The sequence below is a fragment of the Parasteatoda tepidariorum genome, chromosome 7, assembly GCF_982258835.1.
Source record: "Parasteatoda tepidariorum strain Cologne lab strain chromosome 7, Ptep-v5.0, whole genome shotgun sequence".
NCBI classification, from domain to species: domain Eukaryota; kingdom Metazoa; phylum Arthropoda; class Arachnida; order Araneae; family Theridiidae; genus Parasteatoda; species Parasteatoda tepidariorum.
In genome coordinates this window covers 31,388,785-31,413,713 of record NC_141761.1, presented here as the reverse complement: position 1 = coordinate 31,413,713, position 24,929 = coordinate 31,388,785, and the positions used below count along the sequence as shown (strand labels likewise).

Here is a 24,929-nt window from a genome sequence, read left to right as displayed (position 1 = left end):
TTTCGCGCAAAAAATAATTTAACTTACATCTCTCGCAGCATCATTATCACTTGTGAAAGAGAAATTCTTAATTATGTATAATTTCTTTTCCTTCATGATTACATTGATAAAAATAATTTTTTGTTATGTTCTTTTCAATTTCTTCATTCAGCATGAAATAATAATTGAATACGTAAATAGAGTGTAAATAAAAATGACGAAATGAAAAGGAACTAAATTGAATAAAGATTCTATTTAAATTCCAGTAATTTATTCGAATTAGAATAATTTGAAAAAGAAATAATACTTTATGTTTGTTTCATTTCAATGAAAAATATGGCTTGATCTGATATTTTTAAAAGGTACAGAAAACACAGCAGGAGTTTAACAAAAGGTTTGTTACAAACCTGTTTATTACAATTAAAAAAACAATTATTTCACAATTATTATCTTAACAATATAATTATTTAAAGTTTCCTATTCTTTTTGTTTCATATACTGGTTGTTCCGTTATAACTTTTCTTCATAAGTAATTTTAGAACATCAGTAAAGTGTAGGAATCAAGTAAAAGGTGGACACAATGAATATCAAAGTGAGATGAAAGCAAAAATGTTCAAAAATATAATAAATTGTAATAAAGGAAGGAGAATGTAATGAACTGCAAGACATGTTTGTTTGTGGAAGGAAACAGAGAGAAGTTGAAAGACGACTACTAGAAACGACTTTCAAATTGCAGTCTCCAATTGAATCTATTTCGATGTTCATTGTATTCGTTATACTATACTGTAATTTGCCAGATTCCGACAGTTTTTTTTTGCTGCTTAGCTTTCACCTGCTTAGTATGTTTTAGTGTAAGTATCACAGTTAATATCTTACGAACTAATAATTCAATGTTAAAAACTTTATTCCTATTTTTTTAAACTTTCTTACTTATTTACTTTTGTGCAACAAAACAAAACGAAACGTAAATTTGAGCTCTCAAATTAGCAACGGCTTCTCTCGAAATATTTCGATATATATATATATATATATATATATATATATATATATATATATATATATATATATATATATATATATATATATATATATATAGTGAAATATTTCGAAAGCAGCGGTCGCTAATTTAATATATATATGTACACCGAAGAGCCAATACATTATGACCACCCTCCATCTATAACAATGGGCTCGCCTAGGTTTTCATGGCTTCTCGCCCAGGAACAATGTCTTCATGGGGCACATAAGGACCCATAATCCTCATAGAACAATCTCTGACGTCTGTAAGCTACTTGAACATAGTTGCAGACCAGGTTCACCCATTCATGGCAACAGTTTTTCCTGCGGGGGATGGTGTTTACCAACAGGATAATGCACCATTTCATAAGGGTCGAATCGTCATGGATTGGTTCGAGGAACATTCCAGTGACTTTCAAGTCATGTCTTGGCCCCCAAATTCCCCTGACCTTAATCCAATAAGAGCGTTTGTGGTCCTGCTTGGAAAATCTAATTCGTGCTGGCACGCTAACCCCTCGCAATGTGAGGGAATTGCAGGACCAGTTAGTGAGCGCTTGGTACCAGATACCTCAGACTACCTATCAGCACCTTGTGAAATCAATACCACGGCGGATGCTAGCAGTTTTGAGGTCTAAAGGTGGTCCTATATGCTATTAGCTGGGTGGTCATAATGTAATGGCTCTTTGGTGCATATATATATATATATATATATATATATATATATATATATATATATATATATATATATATATATATATATATATATATATATATATATATATATATATATATATATATATATATATATATATATTGGTCATGTTTACTTTATTTATATGCAGTCAATAATCGTACATCGTTAAAGAATGGCTTGGCTGTAGTCAAATCGAATCAGAGACGCTTTATTTTCATATTTTGTAATCTGGCAAACTTGTTACGTAAATATTTAAAATCATTTTTGAAGGATGACGGATTTGAATTAGCTATTCTTTTTAGATATTTTATTTGGAATTTTATTCTCGCATTTCGTTTTCGATTTCTTGCTTGATGTATTTAATTTGTATTTTTTGCTTAATATGTTCTATTTTCGTTTCAATTTCCTTCGGTTCTTCTCACACTATTGTATTTATATATTTTGCTTTTGCAATACTAATACAATATTAGAGAGTACTCTTTTTGCGGATATAATCGTGTGAGCTGATGGCGAGATTATAGCTTTTCCTTATTTTGTTTTCCAGCTTTTTCCCTCTTAATTATTTTTGTTTCAAATTTTTAAAAAAAATTTTTTTAAAACATTCTTTAAAAATATTTTATTTTAATAATTTTTTACTTCTTTTATCAGAAATTTTATATTTTTTTCCATGTTTTCCTTATCTATATTTGTAACTTATTTTATGAGTTCCATATTCTTACTTATGCGCATTAAATAAATCTTGTTTTTATTCGCCTTAATTTTCGTTAAACTTCTGAAACGTAAATTATTTTTAGTGATGATGTGTAGTGTTTTTAGATTCAAGGTTGCTTATGCAAGCTCAATGCGAACCTCGTTGAAAGCAAACTAGCATAGTTAAATTAAATATTGTTTCAATCTAGCATGATTTAATTTGCTAATCATTTATAAATCTTGTTAGGGTTTAGTGATGAATGTTGCTGCCACTTTAATATCAACCTTACATTGCTGTCTGTGATAAGCTTGTGTAAACGTTGTTCGTTTCTTTTAATTGTTACTGAAATGTTTTGGTTTATACAAAAAGTTTTGTATTCCTCAACACAAAGTGTTATTTCTCTATTTTACATTCATATTTGTATTTATGTCATCATACTTATCTATTTTATTTCATCTCTCTTTAATGTTAAAATTTTTTTCAAATGAATGTATGCATGTGTTAGGCTTGGAAAAAGTAAACCATTCTATAATGCTGTTTTAAAATGTTTACTATACGTTGTGTAAAAGATCTATGCCTTTAGGACGTAGAAATACCAAGAATTGTTTGGTATTTTGGGCGTAAACGTTATTTACTTCTTTTTTTTCTTTTTTAGTCTGAACAAAAAGTTCAATAAGAAAAGAATTTTGCAGTCATGGCATATTTTCTCCAAATTCGTTTTGTAAAATTTAGGAACTTAAAGCCAGTTTTTTTTTCCACTTGTGTTATCATACGCTTGCCTGAAAAATATCATAAAACGTCAGTCGCTCTTACAAAATAAGTTTTTTTTTTTTTTTGGCCTCAATACTAAGTTGATGCAACTTTTTACAAACTTTGACTAGAAATCCGCAGAAAAGTTTTCTTTTTGAAATTCATCCACATTACTTCTGTCGCTTTTGTCGTCAGCGTTTCGTAAAAGACTCAGGAAATGAAAAATGCATTTTTGGCGACAAGTGGCTCACATGCCAGGACCCTTTTTGAAAAATCCGTTAAATTACTTTCTCTGCCTGAAGCGCTTTCAACTGTGAAATATTTCCAGCCAAAAGATGTGTTTTATTGATTGAGGTAAAGAGTGTCTCTGAGTTTGTGGCGGCGAGGAGGACGACCAAATCGCTCACAGGTATTCTACTGAAAAATGTTTTTCGGTTGTTTTATTTGAAAGTGTGTTCTTTCATGGACAGTTAGAGATATAATACGAACGTGAAGAAGCCTAAAAAAGTACTCTTCCGCAAACTTTGGAAATATGGCAGAGATTATAGCTTTTGCCTTTGGCTAAGATTACTTTTTAATCTTTGTCGTTATTCTATATTCCTGTTACCATAAGCATCATGACTCGCTTCAATGGTTCTGTTTCAAACAATAATTTAGGAATAAAGATGTACTTTACTGGGGATTTTTAAATTGCTGCTTCTTTTGACAAACTTGAATCGTATTTATAGTATATATTTGTCGAGATCAAGTGCGCAATATAACTGGGGAAATAATTTATTTTTCTTGGTTAGCTTGAAAAATAATGTCAGTGAGATAGTTAAAACCTATTTATTTATCCGAACGGCACAGCACATAAAAAATTTCAAAAGAAACTCCTCTTGCGTCTCTTTGTCATTTTCAGCTAGATTGTTTAGCATCAGAGTCATCAAGTAGTAACTTTTCGAAATGTCCTTTAAATTCTTCGTTCAAGCTCTTTGACTTTAAAAACTGCTTCGAAATGATGTATTCACAATTGTTTTTAGAACAGCTCTAAGAAGAGGCCTTGGAAAAACTAGTACACTATACAAGTAAACTATTACAGGACAGGGGGACGGTTAAGGAACTGTTGGCACAGAGGAAGCGGAGTTGTAAGGTTTTTCTTTTCCCTCTATTCTCCACTAAATCTAGTCTGGGATTATCACGAGTTTTTTTTTGCTTTTTTTGGAATGATTAATAACTGTGTCTATTAAAAGAACAAACCATGGTTTGAGTTCGCAAGTGTAGTAGCTTGAGTCACCTTTTTTACGAGGTAACTTCATCAAGTTTTTGAAACCAGTCGACAAGGAAAAGACCTTGCCCTTGTTCCTGTCCTGCTTCTCCTGTTTATCACATATTTGTATTGGTGCCTCTGCGAAGCTACTGTAAAGTGGGTAAGAGGATGGACTAGTTTAGCTGTTAGAGTGACATGGTGACATGGACCTGATCTAAGTATCTCTGGACCAGGGGGACATGAAATAAAAACAGCACATTTTTTGTGAGTGCCAGCGGTAGACTTTCTGGTCTTCAAAAAAAAAAATCCGTTTTATTAATTGAAAAAATTCTCACTGCAGACTTTACAAGTTTGGAAAAAAAAATGATGAAAATAATTTTGCTGCACTGCAGCTTGAACGAGAGACGAAAGCGAGGTCTCATAAATTGACTGTCTTTACTTTACGGATGGTTGCAAACGACTGGAAGATCACATATTCGTAATGTGACTGACCCTGTTCAAGCACACGTCAAAGTGTTTTCGATTCCCAGTGACATTACTTTTCGCGCAGATCCCGTAATGATTCAAACAAGACATTAAAAGTTTTTGGACATTAAGAGGTCTGAAATTTTTATTTCATGATATCGAATATTTATCATAGTTGCGGATAATTTTTGATATTTTAATTTAACAATTAAAAATAATTAAAAAAGCTAATTATTTATTTCAAGAAGTCTACACTTAACGTATGAAAGTAGAAGTCTAAATACGTAATAAAGAAGTTAGATGACGCCAGGTTTTAAAATTGTTGAAATAAGTAGAAATGCAATGTAGTAACAAAGTAAAAATGACGCTGTACATCGTTGTTATTCCCGGGAAAAATTTAGACATAAAAATTTTCATATTTTCTCTCCATCAATATACTATACATGATCTGTCGAAATCAAGACTACAGATATAATATATTCCAGAATTTGGCAGGAATTAGACAATCTTACTGATCTTTATTTTAATGACAATATGACAAAAGCTTAGCTAAATAATAATGATGAAAGTTAAAGTGTTAGTACGGTACAAGATATTTATGATAAGCTTTTAGAACAATTCTACATAGACATTAACTCCTACAGTGTTTTTGACTAAAAATAAAACCACCTTGATTTTGTACCTTAACTGGTACCATATAAAACTAATCAAAACACAACATGCATATTTAGAAGGTCTAAATGCATATTTACTACAAAAAAAGAGTTTCCTGCACTACCTGAGAAAGAAAAAAATAGAATAAGAGAAAAAAAAGAGAGAGCTCCTCCATGTAATTAAGTCACTTCTGGTTACAGATATAATATTCGCCATTGCTGGAATAACTGGATATCGGCAAGTGACGTCACGCGTTGGCAAATAGTGACATTTGTTTATGTCATGATTCAGCAGTCCTACATCCACGTAACTCGTGGTTCAACACCCACGAGTTACGTCAATTGCAGTTATTTTTTTAATTCCAATCGAAAGTTGATTCAGCGTAATAATAAACCAAGCTGCAAAGTTAACACGGCATTCGCAACCATGTGATTTTAGTTGTTGTCTCTTCTTCTCGAATTGCAAGTACTTAATTGTATATGACTTGAAATATGCTATATTGCATACCATATACCAATCTCTGGATGACAGTAAAATCAGTATTATTTCAGATTTTCCCTATGGCAGCCTTCAATTTCTCCACAGAGGGAAATTGCAGAACCGAAATAGTTCCGCATTGCGTAATCACTGAAACTGGTTGATGATGTATCTTAATGTATTCATGTTAAAGAGCATTCTACCCTATTCGTTATGCGAAATTTATCAAATGTTTTTATTAATTCTTCGTTAGAAAAATAATATTTGGAAAAACTAAACGCAAAATCATTATCACAAGCAATTCCTCTCCTCCAAATAAATTACGAAGTCAAGAAACATACACAAATTAATCATTTAGTATCTCAAAGTTTATTTTTTAAACAAGTGGCAGACCGCAGAGCTTTCCAAAGTCATCAGCGGTGGCAAATTTGCCAAAATATGAACAAAATTTTGTTCAATTAACTAGATAATACTCACATTCACTTTTTCGGCAGTGCTAATTTTCTAGATCAAAGACGAAGCTATTCATGATGGAGATAGGTTGTTGCATGCACGAAGCTTTCAGGGAAAGAGGTGGGAAGGGTTAAATGCAAATGGAAGTGGGGGGGGGCTGTGAAGTACTTCCCTTGGGGGTAAGAGTTAATTAATTAAGGAGGTCCATTGCTAATGAGCCTTAATTACTTAATCTTCATTCAAAGGCTGGTGTAGTGGAACCGTTCGTAAAGCTTCTGAAATGCGAAAGAAGTTCCTAGTCATTTTTGTAAATGGAGTATCTCTGATTCCATGTTTTGTTCTGAAAAGTTAAGTCGAATTTGTTTTAAGGAAATGCTATTCAAAAGAATAGGAATTGATTATTTGCTCCAAATAGTTAATGTAAGTTAGTAAGAATTCCATGTGAAACTACCGTGGAAACGTGTTGAAAACAGAGTTTGAAGATGAATGTCATTATATAAAGCTCAGTCACAAAATCAGACTTTTCAAGTATCTTCAATACAGTTAATCATTTCATTCGAATTCAATAAATGCTAAAATGGGGAAGTTCAGATATCTGAGTAGGGATTTATTGAAAAAAGTAATTGCAATTCAACACTTTGTTTATGCGTTTTAAGATTTCCGTTCTCAGATTGCATACAGTTCGGATAAAATTTGCGGCAGAAGTAAATTATGTATACAAAGGAATGAAATAAGTCAAAGCAATAAATAGCGGCAAAAATCTACAAAATTTTTATCTTTATTTATTTTCTTCAAACTGAAATCTGACAGCACTTGATAACTTCCAAGGATTTGTTTTGCAATTCATGCAAACCTAGTTGTTGAAGTTGTAATTTAAAGAAACAAAATAATGAAGTTACAGTTCAAGCAGAAGTAGTTTAAGGAAATGTTGTGAAGAAATAAAGATTGCGTTTTACTATTTTCTTTCATTTTACTGTTTTATGCTAAAAAAGGAACAGCTTAAAAAGTTTAAAAGTGGGTAGTTTTTTTGATAACCCAACTTTTGTGAATTTTCTATCCTTATTCTTTTCATTTTTCATTTATCAGCATTTAATTTTTTGTTAACAGTTTTCAAACTAATTTAATAAGATCTCTGTAAAACAAGAGCTGTTACTTAAAAGAACGAATTCAGTGGTATTGGTAGGAATATTAACATTATTTTAGCTATTAATATTGTAATTTAAAAAAAAAGGAGAATAAGTGGTAGCGACAAGGAGTATTGGTCATAATTCTCACCATGATATCAGAAGACTATATTAATAAAAATACCTAACTACAACAAACACAGCAAAAATCAAAACACCTTTTATGATTTTTCACAAATCAAATATTTAGCATTGAAAGACAGTATGAAAATTTCTGAGAACTGTCAAGAAGTTAAAATTGTGTTCGCTTGATAAGATTAAGGAATTTCTAGAAATTCTTAGTTCAATGGTATGGAATATCAGGCAGAGTAGTGACCTTGAAAGACAATTTATGCGTGATACCAAAAGTAAATAAAAAAGGAAAACTACCCTAGAAACATGCAATAATATCGAAATGGCATTATAATCGAATCCCCGTGCACCATTCAACCGGGGTTTTACATATCGAATGAGTGTACAGAGTATTTAAAATTTAAGTCATTTTCGATTTAGTGCTGTGTTGATTTTTTTTTCATATCATCTCATTCATTTTTTTTTCATCATATATTTTTATTTATCATACCAATCTGAAAAACCGTAAATAATTGTTGATAGTGTATATTATTTTTCGAACCTACAAAGATAAAATGTTCCTCAAGATGCTCTTCAATGCTTCATCTTTCTTCCTTGGTATTTATGCAAGTTCACACTTCAGTTTACCTTTTTAGGGGGGGCTTTGATAAAATCTGTTCTACTTATATTTGACTATAAACCACTACAATTATGATTATTTTTATCTCTTGATCAGCGCATTTTCCAATTAACCTCTTTAAATTTTCCATAAATATTTAATTAATTTTCGAGAGGTTAATTGAATTTTAATTAGCCACTTTAATTCGGACGTGCATACAAAAATCACAATTACGATGGCTTTTCGTGACAAAATGTTTGGGTTAAATTTTTATGCCGCTTAAAGTGTTAAGTTCATGTAATTTAAAAGCCAAGAAAACATCTTCCTTAGAATAAGTAATATTGTGATTAAATCTACTAGACTGATTAAATAGTGATATCTTTTTATTTGTATGGGACTATTATTTCAATCTTGATTTTACTCAAATATAGCCTAATGCAACTAAAATATATTTCCTTATATTTGTGGTTTCGAAAAACAATAATGGCGCCAAAACAAAGCAAAAAAATTCCATCATCAATATTTACTCTCCTAGTATTAAACAGCAAATGATCTTTTCGTCTTGTTCCTTCATGCAATTTTCGATCAAAGAGAACAAATGGATAATAGTTCCGATCCTCCTCTTTCTTGCCCTAGCCTCCATCTGGACCTTCCTGTCCGAACACTATTAAGGTCCGAGTAAAGAGGACATGAAGGGGTGGGTAGTGAGGGCAGTAGGAAGAAGCTTAAATCAATGACCGTGATTCTAGCCCCAATCAGAGAGGCGGATCAGCATCATTGGTTGAAGCACGTCGCAGAACTTAACGGTCCATGCTGGTTGCCTCCGGAATGCGTAAGGGGGCGCTGGTGTAGAAAGTCATGCAATAATCATCATCATCATCATTCAGCTGAGCTAATCCGGTCTGCATGGCGCTCATTTTGAATCTTCGAACGTTGATGTGTGAAGCGTGTTTTGCTATGTTTGAAACGGTGATTAAGGCTTCGAATTGTGATGTTTTTCTCTCCATAGACTGAAAAACAAAATATTTCAGTGGAATGAATTGTAGGGATAATGCGAGTAGTGAATTAGGCTGCCATTAATAGGCTTCGTGATCACAGTGCGTCAGTTTGTAATTTGTCGAATTTCGTAAGAGGATTCAATTTTCCAGCCGATTTAAATTTTCTTTTGAATTTAGAGCCAAACCTTTTTATACCCCATTGTTGGAATTGTTAATTTGTTAATTTATTTGATTTGATTAGTTACTTCACACCTAATGCCAATGTTGCATTCATGGGTCATTGTTCATTGCCTAAGATTCATTCAAGTGCACAGTGGGCCAGAAGACCATGATCTTTGGCCAAAAGTCAAAAATTAAATTTCAACTAAAATATGTTTAGGCAGCTTTAATATCGCCCAAATTAAGTATTCATAATCATTCCGAACATTATAATTTACTTTTTGGACCGATGAGAGTACAATGTAGCGAAAAATATTTTAATTTTTTTTTTAAAATTTAACTTTTAAATTTATATTTCGGAAATACATATAGGAATTTCACCTCTCTGTTTCATTTTTATCAGAGTAATTGGTCTGAAATTATAGTACAATTTTTCAATTTGTTGGATTAGTTAATACTCTTGAAAAACTTGCAGTTTATATCTTACCATTTGACATTTTACAATGTTTGAATCACTTTCGAAACTTATCTCCAAAAAGTTCCACGAGGTAATTAGCCAAACTTTTTTTTTGTTGTCTTCTTTGATGTTTCTTCTTTCGAAAAAACCTGCCCCATTTTGCCCATATTGCAACAGTGGACTAAATATACCAAAAAACAAAAATTATGTTTTTTTCATGTTTTTGAGCTATTTTGAAATTAATTCGCGCTATTTTGTAATATTAATTCGGAAATATAATTTGCTTTTCATTTTTAATATAAAATTACGAAAATTATCATATTTTCATTGCTATATTTAATTATTTAAACGTACTATGTATATATATATATTTTTTGCTCGCCATATTTCAGCCGCCATCTTGTTTTTTTTGCTGCTATTTTTAGTATATTTCAAAATTTCAACTATGAATTTAATTTACCTGCACATGAAAACCCTAAATTAAAACCTCCAAATTTTGAAACAAATTTTATCGAAATACTAATTTTGGCCACGAAACCTTGGATGCTGGCCCACTGTGAAGTGTAATAGACTACCATATTTCAGAGTGAAGAAACAAATTATGATGGCAACATCCAGTTTCCTCACTTTATTTCTCAACTTGCGTGGACTTTTTTTCTGGTTCTGAAGACTGCAGAGGCACTCTAGTTACGTCCTCGCTGGCTTCAGAGCCAGAGACAGCTGCTTTTGAGCAAATGCAGAACAAGTTAGATACAATGGGAGTAAATTCAAAATAATCGGACTTTTAGAACTCAACAGGAGAAATCGAATCCTGATCAATTGAATGCAACTTCAGATTAGAAACATTTAGAAAAAACAGGAACGTGGGAGCAGGATTAGTCTTCAAAAAATCACACTGAGAAGTTTACTGGAAAATGTTAATCTGAAATGTTACTGGAAAATCAAAACTGATTAAAAAAATATATAAAATGAAATATATAAGGGAGAAAATATTTACAAAACAGTAAAAAAAGCAGATTTCTATTAGTACAGTAAAGAGTAGAGCTAATTGAGATAATTTTTTTGATACAGAAGAGTGATTAATGAGTCGAATTCGTGATATTTGTTTGTTTTATTTTAACTATTTAATTGCTTTCGAATTGAACTTGTTTAAACTTTAAGATTTTTTTGGAGTACATCTTAATCTTTTTTATTAATTTTCTACTGAATTTATTTTAAATTCCGAAATGATATGCCGTCCCACCATTCCTGCTAACTCCATGGAAGAAATTCTGAATTCTGTCACGATTAAATTTATACATAACATTGTTATTTCCTATATTTATATGAATTAGGTTTTTATTTAAAGCCTGACAGAGTGATGTGAAGTGCCTACTTGACGCCATTAAATGAATGATTTTTAGTTACATAGCCGCAAGTCTCAAGATTAGGTAAACAATAAAAACTTGCAAGAGAGACAATAAAGTTATTAATCGCACATTATTGAAATCTAGTCATTAAAAATAGATTTGTTTTAGTGCAATAGCCAACTTAATTAGATGATTAATGAATGGTTTATACCTTTCTGAGATATTCTTCCCAAATGAATCAATACAATGAAGAGACCAAAGTTTTTATTTGAAGTGATGATAGATTTAAACTTTTTCTCCAATTCTTATGCAAATAAAAAAAATCATTCTTTTTTAAAAGTATTATTGGATTCTTACAGCCAAAAATTAAAACAAAAATTTATGGCTTATACAAAGTTCAAAATTAAAAAATATATATTTATTTGATTTAACAATTTGAATTCTATTTGATTTAACAACGTGTTGCGAACATAACACGTTGATGCGTTTAACTCTGCAATATTAAAAAACCTCAAAGTTCAATTTTAAGGCTGAAAATATTCAACTAGGTTATACAGAACTCAAAGAAATCTTACTAAATAAAAACTAAAAACACTAAATAAAAACTAAAATACTAAATAAAAACCTACATAAATATAAACTTGCTCAACTTTATCAAATAACTGAACTACTCATCGAATATAATTTATACAAATTGATAAATGGCATAAAAAACTGTCTTAAATTTATTCTGTCATCAACGAGATGAATAACATATAGAATTGATCAAAATTTCTTTTTTTATTTTATTTAATTGAGATATTTAAAACAAACCACAGCTTTATTCTGTCATTGGAAACTTAATCATTAGTCTAGTGATTTATGATAGTAGAAATTTTTCTCTTTAGACTAATGAATGCCAATTTGTAAGAGTTTTCAGATATCGAAAGAGTACAATTTGTATTTCAAATGCTACTGTTAAGAAATTATGTTAGCTGCAACTTATCTGGCATTTTATGGAAAGAGTCAGATATCTTCAAACTACAAAATGATTTTCCTCATTCCTTATCAACTTTAACATATACTAGAAAAAGGTAATAAAAATACTAAGGAAACTGAGAACAGTAGTATCATTTGAATAATTATTCCGCTTTATTCCGTCATTGGAAACTTTATCATTAGTCTAGTGATTTATGATAGTAGAAATTTTTATCTTTAGACTAATGAATAAGTCACTGCCAATTTATAAGAGTTTTCCGACATCGAAACAGTGTAATTTGGATTTCAAATGCTACTTTTATGAAATTGTAGTATTATTATTAATCGATTCTTGAATCGATTAATGAGATGATTATAAATATTTTATTATATGTTGGATGGCAACAGCTACAGGAAAAAGATAGAACAGCAACGATGAATAAATACTTACTTACTAACCTTCCGAATAAGATGTCTTGTATTAAAGCGATGAAACAACACTTCAATGGTGACTATGCGGACGATTTGAATTGATATTAATTATACCCATCAAGAATTTTGTTTAGTTTGATTCTGATCTCAGTTTGGAAAAAAAAAAATCTGGTGACGCCATTCAGACTTCTTTCGCCATGTCTGAGGTAAGTGCTGTACAAATACCACTATATAACAGATCAGATCCTGCTCTTTGGTTTATTATGTGTGAAAGCACGTTTAGATTGGCATCTCCCAAACCTATAACAGAATCTATAACCAAATATAATTACATTGTTTCTCAATTACCGCCAGAGATTGCATCGATTGTACGAGATATTTTAATGAATCCTGATGCTACAGATCCTTACAATAATTTAAAAACAGAATTAATTGTTAGATCAGGCGAGTCATCGCAACAAGAAATTCGCCAACTTTTGTCTGGTGAAGAACTGGGTAACAGGAAGCCTTCCGAACTATTAAGGATTATGAAACGTCGTGCAGAAACATTAAAAGTCCCTGAAAAGCTTATGTTAGAATTATTTTTGCAGCGTTTGCCAACATCAGTACAAACGATTTTAGCAGCTGTTTCAGATTTAACTTTAGAAAAAGCAGCCGACATTTCCGATAAGATATTAGAAGTCACGCCAGTTCCCATGGAAACCCACTCTATAACTGAAAACGATTCAAATTCAATGGAAGAGAAATTACTTCGCCAAATAAAAAAATTAAATGAAAGAATTGACAAACTTGAAATTTCTCGCTCTCGTTCTCCTTATCGCAGGAACAGAAGTAATAGTGTTAAAAAACGAGATTCATCTGTTTGCTGGTACCATCGCAATTTTGGAAACAAATGTAAACCAGGAAAATGCGTTATGCCATGTAAGTTTCGGGAAAACGGAGTTGGCGAAGAATAAACGCGACATGTTCTTTGCCACAAACATCGCGTCGCCTGTTCATTCGAGACCGGACAACAAACTTATCATTTCTGGTCGATACTGGATCCGACGTGTCCATTCTCCCGGCAAATTATATTCAAAAAAGAAATAATCCTCTGCAAACAGTTTTCGCTGCTAATTCTACACCAATTAATGTTTATGGACAAAAAACACTTTCTTTAGATTTCGGATTAAGACGAATTTTTTCTTGGTCATTTTTTATTGCAAATATTACGACGCCAATTTTAGGTGCCGATTTCCTTCACTCTTTTGCTTTAGTGCCAGATTTACGCAATAAATGTCTAAGAGATTTGACGACTAAATTTAAAACAAAAGGTCATGTTAAGGAAACAATTTTGCATTCAGTTAAAACAATATCAGGTGATTCCGTGATTCATTCACTTTTAGCAGAATTTCCCTCAATTACTAAATTGCCGGATCCCAATCAACCCGTAAAACATAACACCCTTCATTTTATAAATACGGTAGGTCCTCCAGTAGTAGCAAGACCTCGCAGATTAGCTCCGGATAGACTAAAAATTGCAAAATCAGAATTTAAAAAAATGATGGAATTAGGGCACATAAGACCATCTAGAAGTAATTATGCATCCCCACTTCACATGGTCCCAAAAAAGGGAACACTGGAGTGGAGGCCAGTTGGTGATTTTAGGGCACTAAATGCACAAACAGTGAAGGAAAAATATCCCATTCCTTGTGTAGCTGATTTCACATCTGAACTGCATGGCGCCAAAATTTTCAGTCACATTGACTTAGTAAAGGCCTATCACCAGATTCCAATTAACCCTGATGACATTCATAAAACGGCCATTTGTACACCTTTTGGACTATTCGAAAGCACACGCATGCAGTTCGGACTGTGCAACGCAGCAGCTACATTCCAAAGATTTATTGACGAAGTCACTAGAGATTTGCCTAATATTTATGCATTTGTCGACGACATATTAATCGCATCTAAAAATCATAGTGAACATATACAAAACCTTAAGAATTTATTTGCAAGATTAGAACAATATGGTCTTTGTATCAATGTTGAAAAATGTACATTCAGTAAAAATTCTTTAAATTTCTTAGGCTTTAAATTAACAGAATTAGGAATCGAACCTCTACCCGATCGCGTACAATGCATATTAGAATTCCCTCAACCTTCCAATTTAACACAACTTCGCAGATTTTTAGGCATGTTTAATTTCTATCGCAGATTTATCCCAAAAGCCGCTGATATCCTTAATCCTTTAATACAATTTTTAGAAGGAAATAAAAAGAAAAATCATTCTAAGGTCAAAAATGAGCCATTAAAATGGAATGAAAACGCAGAAAAATCCTTCTTAAAGGCAAAGGAAGCAATCGCGCAGGCAACCCTCTTAAAACACCCTATTCCTGGTGCAAACTTAAGCTTATGGGTCGACGCATCGGATTTTGCAATAGGGGGTTCATTAATGCAACTTTCAGAGGGGAAATGGGAGCCTTTAGCTTTTTACTCGATGAAATTAAATAATTCTCAAAAAAAATGGTCAACCTATGACCGCGAGTTATTTTCTATTTATTCGGCAATAAAAAAATTCAAACACATGTTAGAGGGCAGAGAATTTCAAATATATACTGATCAAAAACCACTAATCTATGCATTCAAACAAAATCCGGATAAATGTTCCCCAAGACAACTACGCCATTTAGATTTTATATCTCAATATTCAACTGACCTTAGACATGTACAGGGACCCGAAAATATAGTAGCCGACACACTTTCGCGTATAGAATTAGATTCAATTACTAAATCGAATTTTCTGAATTTTCACGATCTGGCGAAGGCTCAACAAACTGATGCAGAAATTCAAGATATTATTCAAAATAAAAATTCTTCTCTTCATCTTGAACTCAAACCATGTCAAAATACAGACATTGACTTAATATGCGACAATTCAAATGGTTCTCCACGCCCATTCATTCCGACAACATTTCGAAGACAAATTTTCGAGCACTTGCATGGCATATCACATCCTGGTATTACAGCTACTACTAAGCTCATCTGTGCCAGATATGTTTGGCCAAATATGAAGAAAAACATAAAAGAATGGGTGAAATGCTGTGAACCTTGTCAGCGTTCTAAAATTCAAAGACACACCAAAGCTCCTCTAGGAACATTCAGCTTACCTGATGCTCGATTTCAACAAATACACGTCGACATTGTAGGCCCGTTACCTTCATCTGATGGTTACCGCTACTTATTAACAATGATCGATAGATTTTCACGATGGCCAGAAGCCATACCGATTGTGGACATGCAAGCCAAAACCATCTGTCGTGCAATTTTCCACACTTGGATATCTCGATTTGGATGCCCTTCGATAATTACAACAGATCAAGGTTCTCAGATGCGATCATCTTTATATCGTGAGTTTTCCGGAATGTTAGGAACAAACCGAATTCGTACGACAGCATACCATCCCATTTCAAATGGCATAGTGGAAAGATTTCATCGGCACTTAAAATCATCAATAAAAGCGCATGAAAACTCACAGTGGACAGAAGTACTTCCAGTAGTACTTTTAGGAATCCGTACTGCTGTAAAGGAGGATATCAACGCATCGTGTGCCGAACTGGTATACGGAACAACTCTTCAACTTCCAAGCGACATGCTAGAAACATCCATCATTCCACCATGTGATGATATTTTTGTTGATCGTCTTAGAAACATCATGCGTGAATTGAATCCAATTGCAACATCTGCTCATGGACGAACTACATTTTACGTTAATCCCTCACTAAGCACTTGTTCTCACGTGTTTTTAAGAGTGGATTGTGTAAAACCTCCCTTATGTCAACCCTATACAGGTCCACATAAGGTTTTGAAGCGATCAGCTAAAAACCTTACAATTCAACTAAATGGCAGGCAATCTACTGTGTCCATAGACCGTGTAAAGCCAGCATATTTGATTCCTACTACAGAGAAGGTTGAATCAAACTTACGGGTTGTAAAACCTGGAATTTCCAAATCTTTACATACAGAAAAAAATCATTCTCCCAAGGAACCCGACAAAATTGTGACTAGGTCTGGAAGACATGTACACTTTCCAGCAAAACTGGCAACTTATGTTAGTTATTAACATTATTAACTAAGCAAGGTTGTTAGTATAAAATATTATTTTCAATGATGTAAATAGAGTAATATTCAAAATTTTATGTAAAATATTATGTCGTTTCAGAGTATAATTCTCTGACACTGGGGGGATACTCTGTAGTATTATTATTAATCGATTCTTGAATCGATTAATGAGATGATTATAAATATTTTATTATATGTTGGATGGCAACAGCTACAGGAAAAAGATAGAACAGCAACGATGAATAAATACTTACTTACTAACCTTCCGAATAAGATGTCTTGTATTAAAGCGATGAAACAACACTTCAAAATTATATTAGGTGAAACGTATCTGACATTTTCTGGTAAGTAACAGATATCTTCCAACTACAAAATGATTTCCTCCATTCTCTATATACTTTAACATACACTAGACAAAGGGAACAAAAATACTATGGAAACTAAAAACAGTAGTATCATTTGAAACTTAAAAATAAAATCTAATTTATTGATTGTTAAGTTGAAATGTTTTTATTTTGGATATGTTTTGGCGAATCTTATATAACAAGTTAAAGATATTGTCGCGACATGCTAAAATAGGCTTAGTATATTTTTTGGAATTGAATTTATATTTTATAAATTTTTTTATTATGGTTAGTTGAATAGATATTTTATCAAATGTTTTATTTTGATTAATTGAATTTATATTTTATCAAATTTTTTTACTGTTAAATAAACTTTCATTTCATCAAATTTTTTATTATGTTTAATTGAATTAATATTTTATCAAATTTTTTATTATGTTTAATTGAATTTATATTTTATCAAATTTTTTACATTATCGTCTTTTCATAAAATATAATCAGTAATCGCTTTTAATCGGAAATGAACATTTCTATTAGGGATGTTTTTTTAAAGCTCTAACATCACATGAAGTTAAATTTTTTAACAGATTATGTGAGCTATTTCTATAACTGCGTGAATTTGTAAGAGTTTATCATGAATGTTAAGTCAAGTTTTGTTTATATCTAAACAGCACCCTCTATACTAATTAGGGAGACGGTATTATTCAACATTGATATGAAGAAAAGCGCTGTTTTACGAAAATGCAAAATGTTTCTGATCTAATTAGTCTTTATTTGGATTCATGATGATATATACAAAAATTAATAACTATTCATTGAATATAATGATTTTTGTCAACGTGAAAAATGAACAGGTGAACGATGTGAGAAAGTTTAACAACACTTTTATTATTTACGATCTTTGTTCCTTAGAGAGTCTAGATAATTCTTTATAATAAAATGATACACGAAATTTAAAACAGTGGCTTTGCTTTGAGTCTTGAACACTTGAACTGCGTATTTTTTTAATAAATCACTATAAGCAAAAAATACTTCAAAAAACACCATTAATGAACATTCCTTTTTTCAGATATTTTACCTATTAAACCTGGTGACTTGGTTTACCAATATTTATAGGTAGAATACTTATAAACATTGGTGATTAAAATAAGTGATGACAAACTTGGTGATTTTTCTAGCATTCAATTATTACCTTCTAACCTGAATAGGCAAAAATTATTTAATTAAAAAAAATTCAGTTTATCTTCTACCCATTCGAATTTGTTTTGCTTATACATTTTAGCAATTTTATTAAAACCTTTTATTTGGCCGAGTTTTTTTTGGAGCTTGTACTGTTAAACCGTACATTGAATACAATCTGCGGTTAATTTATTTTAAATTATTTAGAGCATATTTCTTAGCCTATTAAGAAACTAATGCATGTTTGAAAATAAACAAATGAAGTCTAACAAAACTGTTGAAGTTATCTATTACTAACTCACTCAGGTTCTTAAATCTTTTATTTGGACCAGTTTTTTTTGGAGCTTGTACTGTTAAACCGTACATTGAATACAATCTGTGGTTAATTTATTTTAAATTATTTAGAGCATATTTCTTAGCCTATTAGGAACTAATGTATGTTTGAAAATAAACAAATGAAGCTTAACAAAACTCTTGAAGTTATCCATTACTAACTCACACAGGTTCTTAAACCTTTTATTTGGCCCATTTTTTTTTTGGAGCTTGTACTGTTAAACCGCACATCGATTACAATCTGTGGTTAATTTATTTTAAGTTACTTAGAGCATATTTCTTAGCCTATTAAGAAACTAATGCATGTTTGAAAATAAACAAATGAAGCTTAACGAAACTCTTGAAGTTATCCATTACTAACTCACCCAGGTTCTTAAATCTTTTATTTGGCCCAGTTTTTTTTGGAGCTTGTACTGTTAAACCGCACATCGATAGCAATCTGTGGTTAATTTATTTTAAGTTACTTAGAGCATATTTCTTAGCCTATTAAGAAACTAATGTATGTTTGAAAATAATCAAATGAAGCTTAACAAAACTCTTGAAGTTATCCATTACTAACTCACACAGGTTCTTAAACCTTTAATTTGGCCCAGTTTTTCTTTGGAGCTTGTACTGTTAAACCGCTCATCGATTACAATCTGTGGTAAATTTATTTTAAGTTACTTAGAGCATATTTCTTAGCCTATTAAGAAACTAATGTATGTTTGAAAATAAATAAATGAAGCTTAACAAATCACTTGAAGTTATCGTTACTAACTCGCACAGGTTTAAAGTAAAAAAAAATCCACTATAAACCACTTTGAAAAGATCCTCTCTTTGGGATCTTCTTTATTTTCGATGCCCCAAGTTCGAATTAACTTCTTTCAAATTATTTACACAATAATCACCGAACTTTGATTTCCCGTCATTCATTCCGTCCCAAATACTTTCGAATGGGTCTTAATTACCAGGTTAGTCCAATGCACGTCTCTGGAATAAAAGAGCATTTACACCACGAAACCTATCCCCTCTCTGTCATTGCAATCCTTGGCGCGGCGGCACGCTATTAAACCCAAGCAATGCTAAAACAGGGTCTTTATCGAATTAAAGTATTGCTTCTTAGTTGGAAGAAGAGGCCCTTTATTATTCACCGGGCCATAAGGACTAGTATTCGGAACTCTCTGGGGAAATTAGAGAGGTCTGACTTTCCAATGACGATGAGGACCTCCCCATACCCTAATTTCAATAGTTGAGAAAAGGTGAAAGAGGAATTTTTTTTCTTCTTATTCTCTGCACTCGCAAAGATTTTCGAAGATACGTGTCCCATGAGTGTTTTATTGAAGTTATGAGCGGGCTTTTCCGTCCTGAAGAATCCAGCAAAGTAGAGTTTCAGAGCGGGAAAGGTAATTGGTTCTTCTAAGCGGAGGACGATGGAATTTCAGGGGGAGCGTCTTGTTTAGAATGGCATAATCGGGTTATAGGTGGACTGGGAGTGATAACAAATATTTTGTGAATGTGTTTATTATAAACAGAATTTTGCAATTTGCTGGCGAATATACATTTAGCACAGTCTTTTGTTTACGTAAAAAGGAAAAAAAATACGTTGAAGATGAAAAGATCAATATATTTTTCGCAAATAAATAACGGAGTATAGAGAAACTTTTTTTGCGTTATAGTTCCGCACGGAATAAAATATTGCCTGTATAATTTTTGATAGAAAATTTTAGAATATTTGTCTTGAAAATATTGCAATGTGTTATAATTTTGTTTTTAATATTCATAAACAGGCATTCATAAACTTATTCATCATGGATTACTTTTTAACTCACGTGTTCGATTTGCACCGATTTTGTCGTGAATTCAAAATGTTTTTACTTATTTTTTTAAAGTCTTGATGTTAATCAGTTTCGAATTCTTAAACAGGCTAATTCTTAAACAGCGAAAAAAAGTAATTTTTCAAAAATTCCTTGCAAACGATCTTTTGAATTGAATGATTGTCACGAATATGAGCTAAAATTCTAGCTTCTACCTGTTTTCCACATTCTATAATTATTGTCCACATACAGTGAGGCAGAGCAATCCGTAAAGTCTCCGTATAAATTGATACAATTTAATTAAATTTAAGAAATGTTTTTGGTGGAAACAATCAAGGAAAGCAGTTTTTTAATATTAGAAATCAATTGGATTTATTTTTTTAAGTTATATAAAACACAAATTTTATTTCTTCGTGAAAAGGTATTAAAGAAAATAATAACTCCGACATATATATACATAAGTATCCTATGAAAGTTCAATAAAATAAATAATAAAAAGCATTTAAATAAGAAAACTATAGCATTCCTTTTTTATGAGCTATTATAACAGTGCAGTGTTATTAAACATTCTGTTGTTATAAGTTTTGTCTTCATTTTGTAGCTTAAAATATGATGAATACTTTCAAGAGATCGTTACTTTGATTCTTGTCTTTATTCTATTTACATTAAAGATACGTAATAGAAAACTGAAATATAAATATTAGTGTTTCTTAGAGGACATGGATATGATATAATTTAGTTTTAAAAGGAATGTTTCAATTCCAAATTTCAACCTTAGTTTTTAATAGATAAATTTGATTTTTTTAAATTCATATATTATCTTCATTAAAAAAGAAATGTCGAGAAAACTTGGAAGGTAAGGATGACTCCCAATTTCTTTTTTAAATTTTATTTTAAATACCCTTCTGAGTGCGGAGTAAAAAATTAGTCTATTAATATACCAGTACTGAATAACATCACGAAATTATGCTCGCAAATGCAAGACACAATTAATAAAGATAAAATAATTCAATTATTTATTTATTATTATTTTTTGTTTTTGTTCATGGCTATATGTTATCAGATAACGCGAAACAAGTTTTCAGTAGAGTGCCAGGTACTCTCATTCAATACAGGCACTCTAGTTTTCAGTAGTTTTTACGTAACGCAGTACAAGTTTTTACACGTTTTTAGTAGTATCATTTTCCCATCAAAATAAAGATTATCTGTAATCAGTAATTGTTTTGCATGGTGCTATTGCTCGAGGTTAACTAATGATAGTCAAAATTTATCACAACTAAGCAATTTTTTCTGGTACTTATTCTTTTTAAAGATCCGTAAAAAGCCTTTCTACGAGCTTCGAGTAATCACATTAAAATTACACAGTATTGATGCAGCTTTAATAGATACCAAATATTCTGATTTTACTTATATTAGTATATTTGATAACAGTTAAAATTATAGCAATTGTCATAATACCAAAAGTGCCTATTATCAGTTTTGGATTATAAAGTGGCATATTAATATTCTTTTAATATAAAATATGATAAAATGTTTTTGGATAAAATATGTCATTCATTTTATTTCTGAAATATTTCTCAACTTTTCGTTTCTACACTGAAGTGTGAATGCCCTTTGGTATCTAAAGATTGAACCTCCTTGTTCTGAAATATCAATATCTAATATCAATTAATAAAAAAAATTATTGCGGATACGCAACGATACTCAACTTAAATGTTCTGTAATAAAATTTCGCACAGCAAAAATAATTATCCTCAAAAGCGCCCAACTGTAGTTTTCCAAATGTTTGTGAATCTCAGTTGAAACAGAGACACGAAATCTAGTAAATTTTCATTTCCCTCCAATGTCTTCTTTTTGAAACTTTTCACCCGAAATGTCTCTTAGCAGAACACGAAACAAATGTCCCTTTCCCGTATAACAGCAGCAATTCGTACATGAAAGTAGAAAGCATGCCGTCAGCAACTAAGAAGTGAAAATTTTTCCTCTTGATGAATCGTACAACAACAGCAACCAACTTCTTCTTCTTCTTTAGGATGAGTGAAACTTCCAGAAAAGAGAAGAGGTATTCTGTAAAATCACTCCCCATTAGTGATGTCGGTAGATTTGTCTTGAAATAAATGAAAGACATTTCGATGAATGACTCATCTCTTTTTTATTTTTCTTTCAATTGTTCCGAAATAGGGCATGCTTCTTTTATTTTTACCCCTACCAACTTCAACCCTGGATGCGTTTCGCTTATTGCTTCTTTTGTTTTTATTATTTCCTCTGCCGGAGATGAGCCGAGTAAAACGATTCACGTAAAATGTTAAGCGGTGGAAAACGATGAAGAACTTTGCCTTCAAGGGGTGGAGGGACTATTTTCTAAAGTATTCCTTCAGGGGCTTTTAAAGAAAAATTCACAAAGAAGAAACGAAAATACGAAATGACGGCAGGGTCTTTCTCTCTTAAAATGTTCGATTCTTCTTTTAAGTAAGTAAATTACTTTAATGAGATTTAAATGTGAATAATTAAATGCGCATTTCCAACATTTGAATTTTTAACTTAAAAAATTGCATTTTTTGATGCTTTTAAATGTTTGCCTGTTTGAGTAAATTAGAATAAATTGATGGAAGTTTTATTTTTTAGTGTTTTGCTGATTTTCTTTGAATTTTTTTGATTTTAGATGTATTTCTCTCAGAAATAAAACTTTCATTTTTGATGATTCAGCAATTCTTGAGCAATATTTCGTTAATTCTGAGAATTATTTCGTTGCGAAATCACGTGATTTATGACGAAATATGATATGTGCGAAAAATCTTTCATCAACTTAAAACCTTATTGTAGTGCATCGTGGCAGTTTACTAACTGAAATGACAAAACTATGATCAAGATTAAAGAAACGAATACAAGTCGGTGGTCAATGCGTAGGTTTCCTGACAGGAAGATCCCGGGTACAAATCTAGCTTCTAACATGGGTTTCTTTATCGCTGTTCTATTTGTCTTTCTGGTGTTAGGACGAAATATTTCTTTACTATTGTTAAAATTTGTTTCCTCGAAGAAATGAGGATACGTATTTCGTCAATTCGACGAAATGTTCACTCGAAACGTATACCAAGAACCGATTTCGTCAAAAACAAAGAAAGTTTCGTGAAATTTGAGTATCAATTTTTTACAGAGTGCTCGGGCAGAATAATGCCAAAAAATTTATTGCAACCTTAATGATAAAAATGTTGAAAAAGTAAATCAAGTTTCTTTCCAAGTTGAATTATAGTGTAATATAATCAAGCTCCGTACCATGATATAGGTTTCAACTTAGATCAATATTAATGGTGCAGCAAATTTAAATTATTCAGTTTGGCTTAAAACTTCTGAAAAAAAATTTTGAATCAATAATTTGCAAAACTATATTTGTGTAAAATCTAACAAGGGAAAAATTGACAACTTTTCGTAATTTGTTTCCTTTTTACATATATGCATATTTTTACATACATTGCTAAATATGCTTTTAAAAATGAAAGCATATTTAGCTGATTGTTGTTGATAAAGTGTATCTCTCTCCTTCCATAAATATAAAGCAATCATTAAAACCATGTTTCAGCTCTCAGCTAATAAGAATGATTAAAACAGGGATATAGAATAGTTTTTTTTTTCTGTTCACTTTTAACCTTTCATTTCATTCATTTTAACCATTCATTCATTCACTTTTAACCAATTTATCAGATCGTTTCAACTCGTTATTGCACACAGAATATGATACACATTTGACTGTTCACTACTTGATATTTCAGTATTCAATTCTTTGTTGCAATCGTGCAAAAGAAATATCCTCGATATAAGATTTAATGACAGTATGCGCACGTTTCATGTAAAATCGATAGCACTTATATTACTAACTATATTACTTTAAATTTGAATAAAAAATTTGAATAGAAAAAAAAACTTCAAAGAGCACCAGAAAAAATACATTATAGGAACACCAATGCTGAGAAAAAAATAGTAAAAGCTAGATAATTTTGTGCGATATTCATTAATTTTAGTTAAAAACAACAACATTTGTTTTAGAATATTGGCTGTCTTGACTCAAATTAAATTTAATAAAAATTTTTTTCAGAAATTATTGACTATGTATAGAAAAAATATCGGTAAAATTTTTTTTATACCATATGAAAATGTTTAGTTTAATGAAAATATTCATTTACGATCTTTTATAATTAAGTTTAGTCCAAAAAGTTTTTTTTTTCAAAGGTGAAAATAAACAGAAATTTTTTTGTCTTTTTTAAAGCAATTACTTTCAAGTATTTAAATAATAAAGATGAGAGATATAACTTTTAAATCTACAGAAACCGATTATCCGTTTTATATCAAAGCATTTCGATTTTTTTTCTTCATGAGAGACGTAAACAAAAGAGGGAAAAATCGACATACTTCCCTACTTGCATGCAAAGAAAAATATCCAATACACCTGAATGGATCCATGGAGAAAAAAAAAAGGAGAAAATGGCATGCAATATGCATTTTAACAAAAAGCGCTCAAAACTTCGAATGTATTACAGTTAAATACCTAT

General features: G+C 31.3%; 2 protein-coding genes across 5 annotated transcripts in view; one reads left to right on the top strand and one right to left on the bottom strand.

Annotated features, from left to right (window-relative positions):
- The window catches only part of LOC107441786 (tyrosine-protein phosphatase 69D), a 542,487-nt gene that overhangs the window by 293,293 nt on the left and 224,265 nt on the right, over positions 1 to 24,929 (bottom strand). The gene's annotated exons all lie outside the window — the stretch shown is intronic.
- LOC147806981 (uncharacterized) lies at positions 12,533 to 14,036 on the top strand. Its single transcript, XM_087167617.1, has one exon. It carries the CDS (start codon positions 12,833 to 12,835, stop codon positions 13,589 to 13,591), a length of 759 nt encoding a protein of 252 aa, XP_087023743.1. The 5' UTR covers positions 12,533 to 12,832; the 3' UTR covers positions 13,592 to 14,036.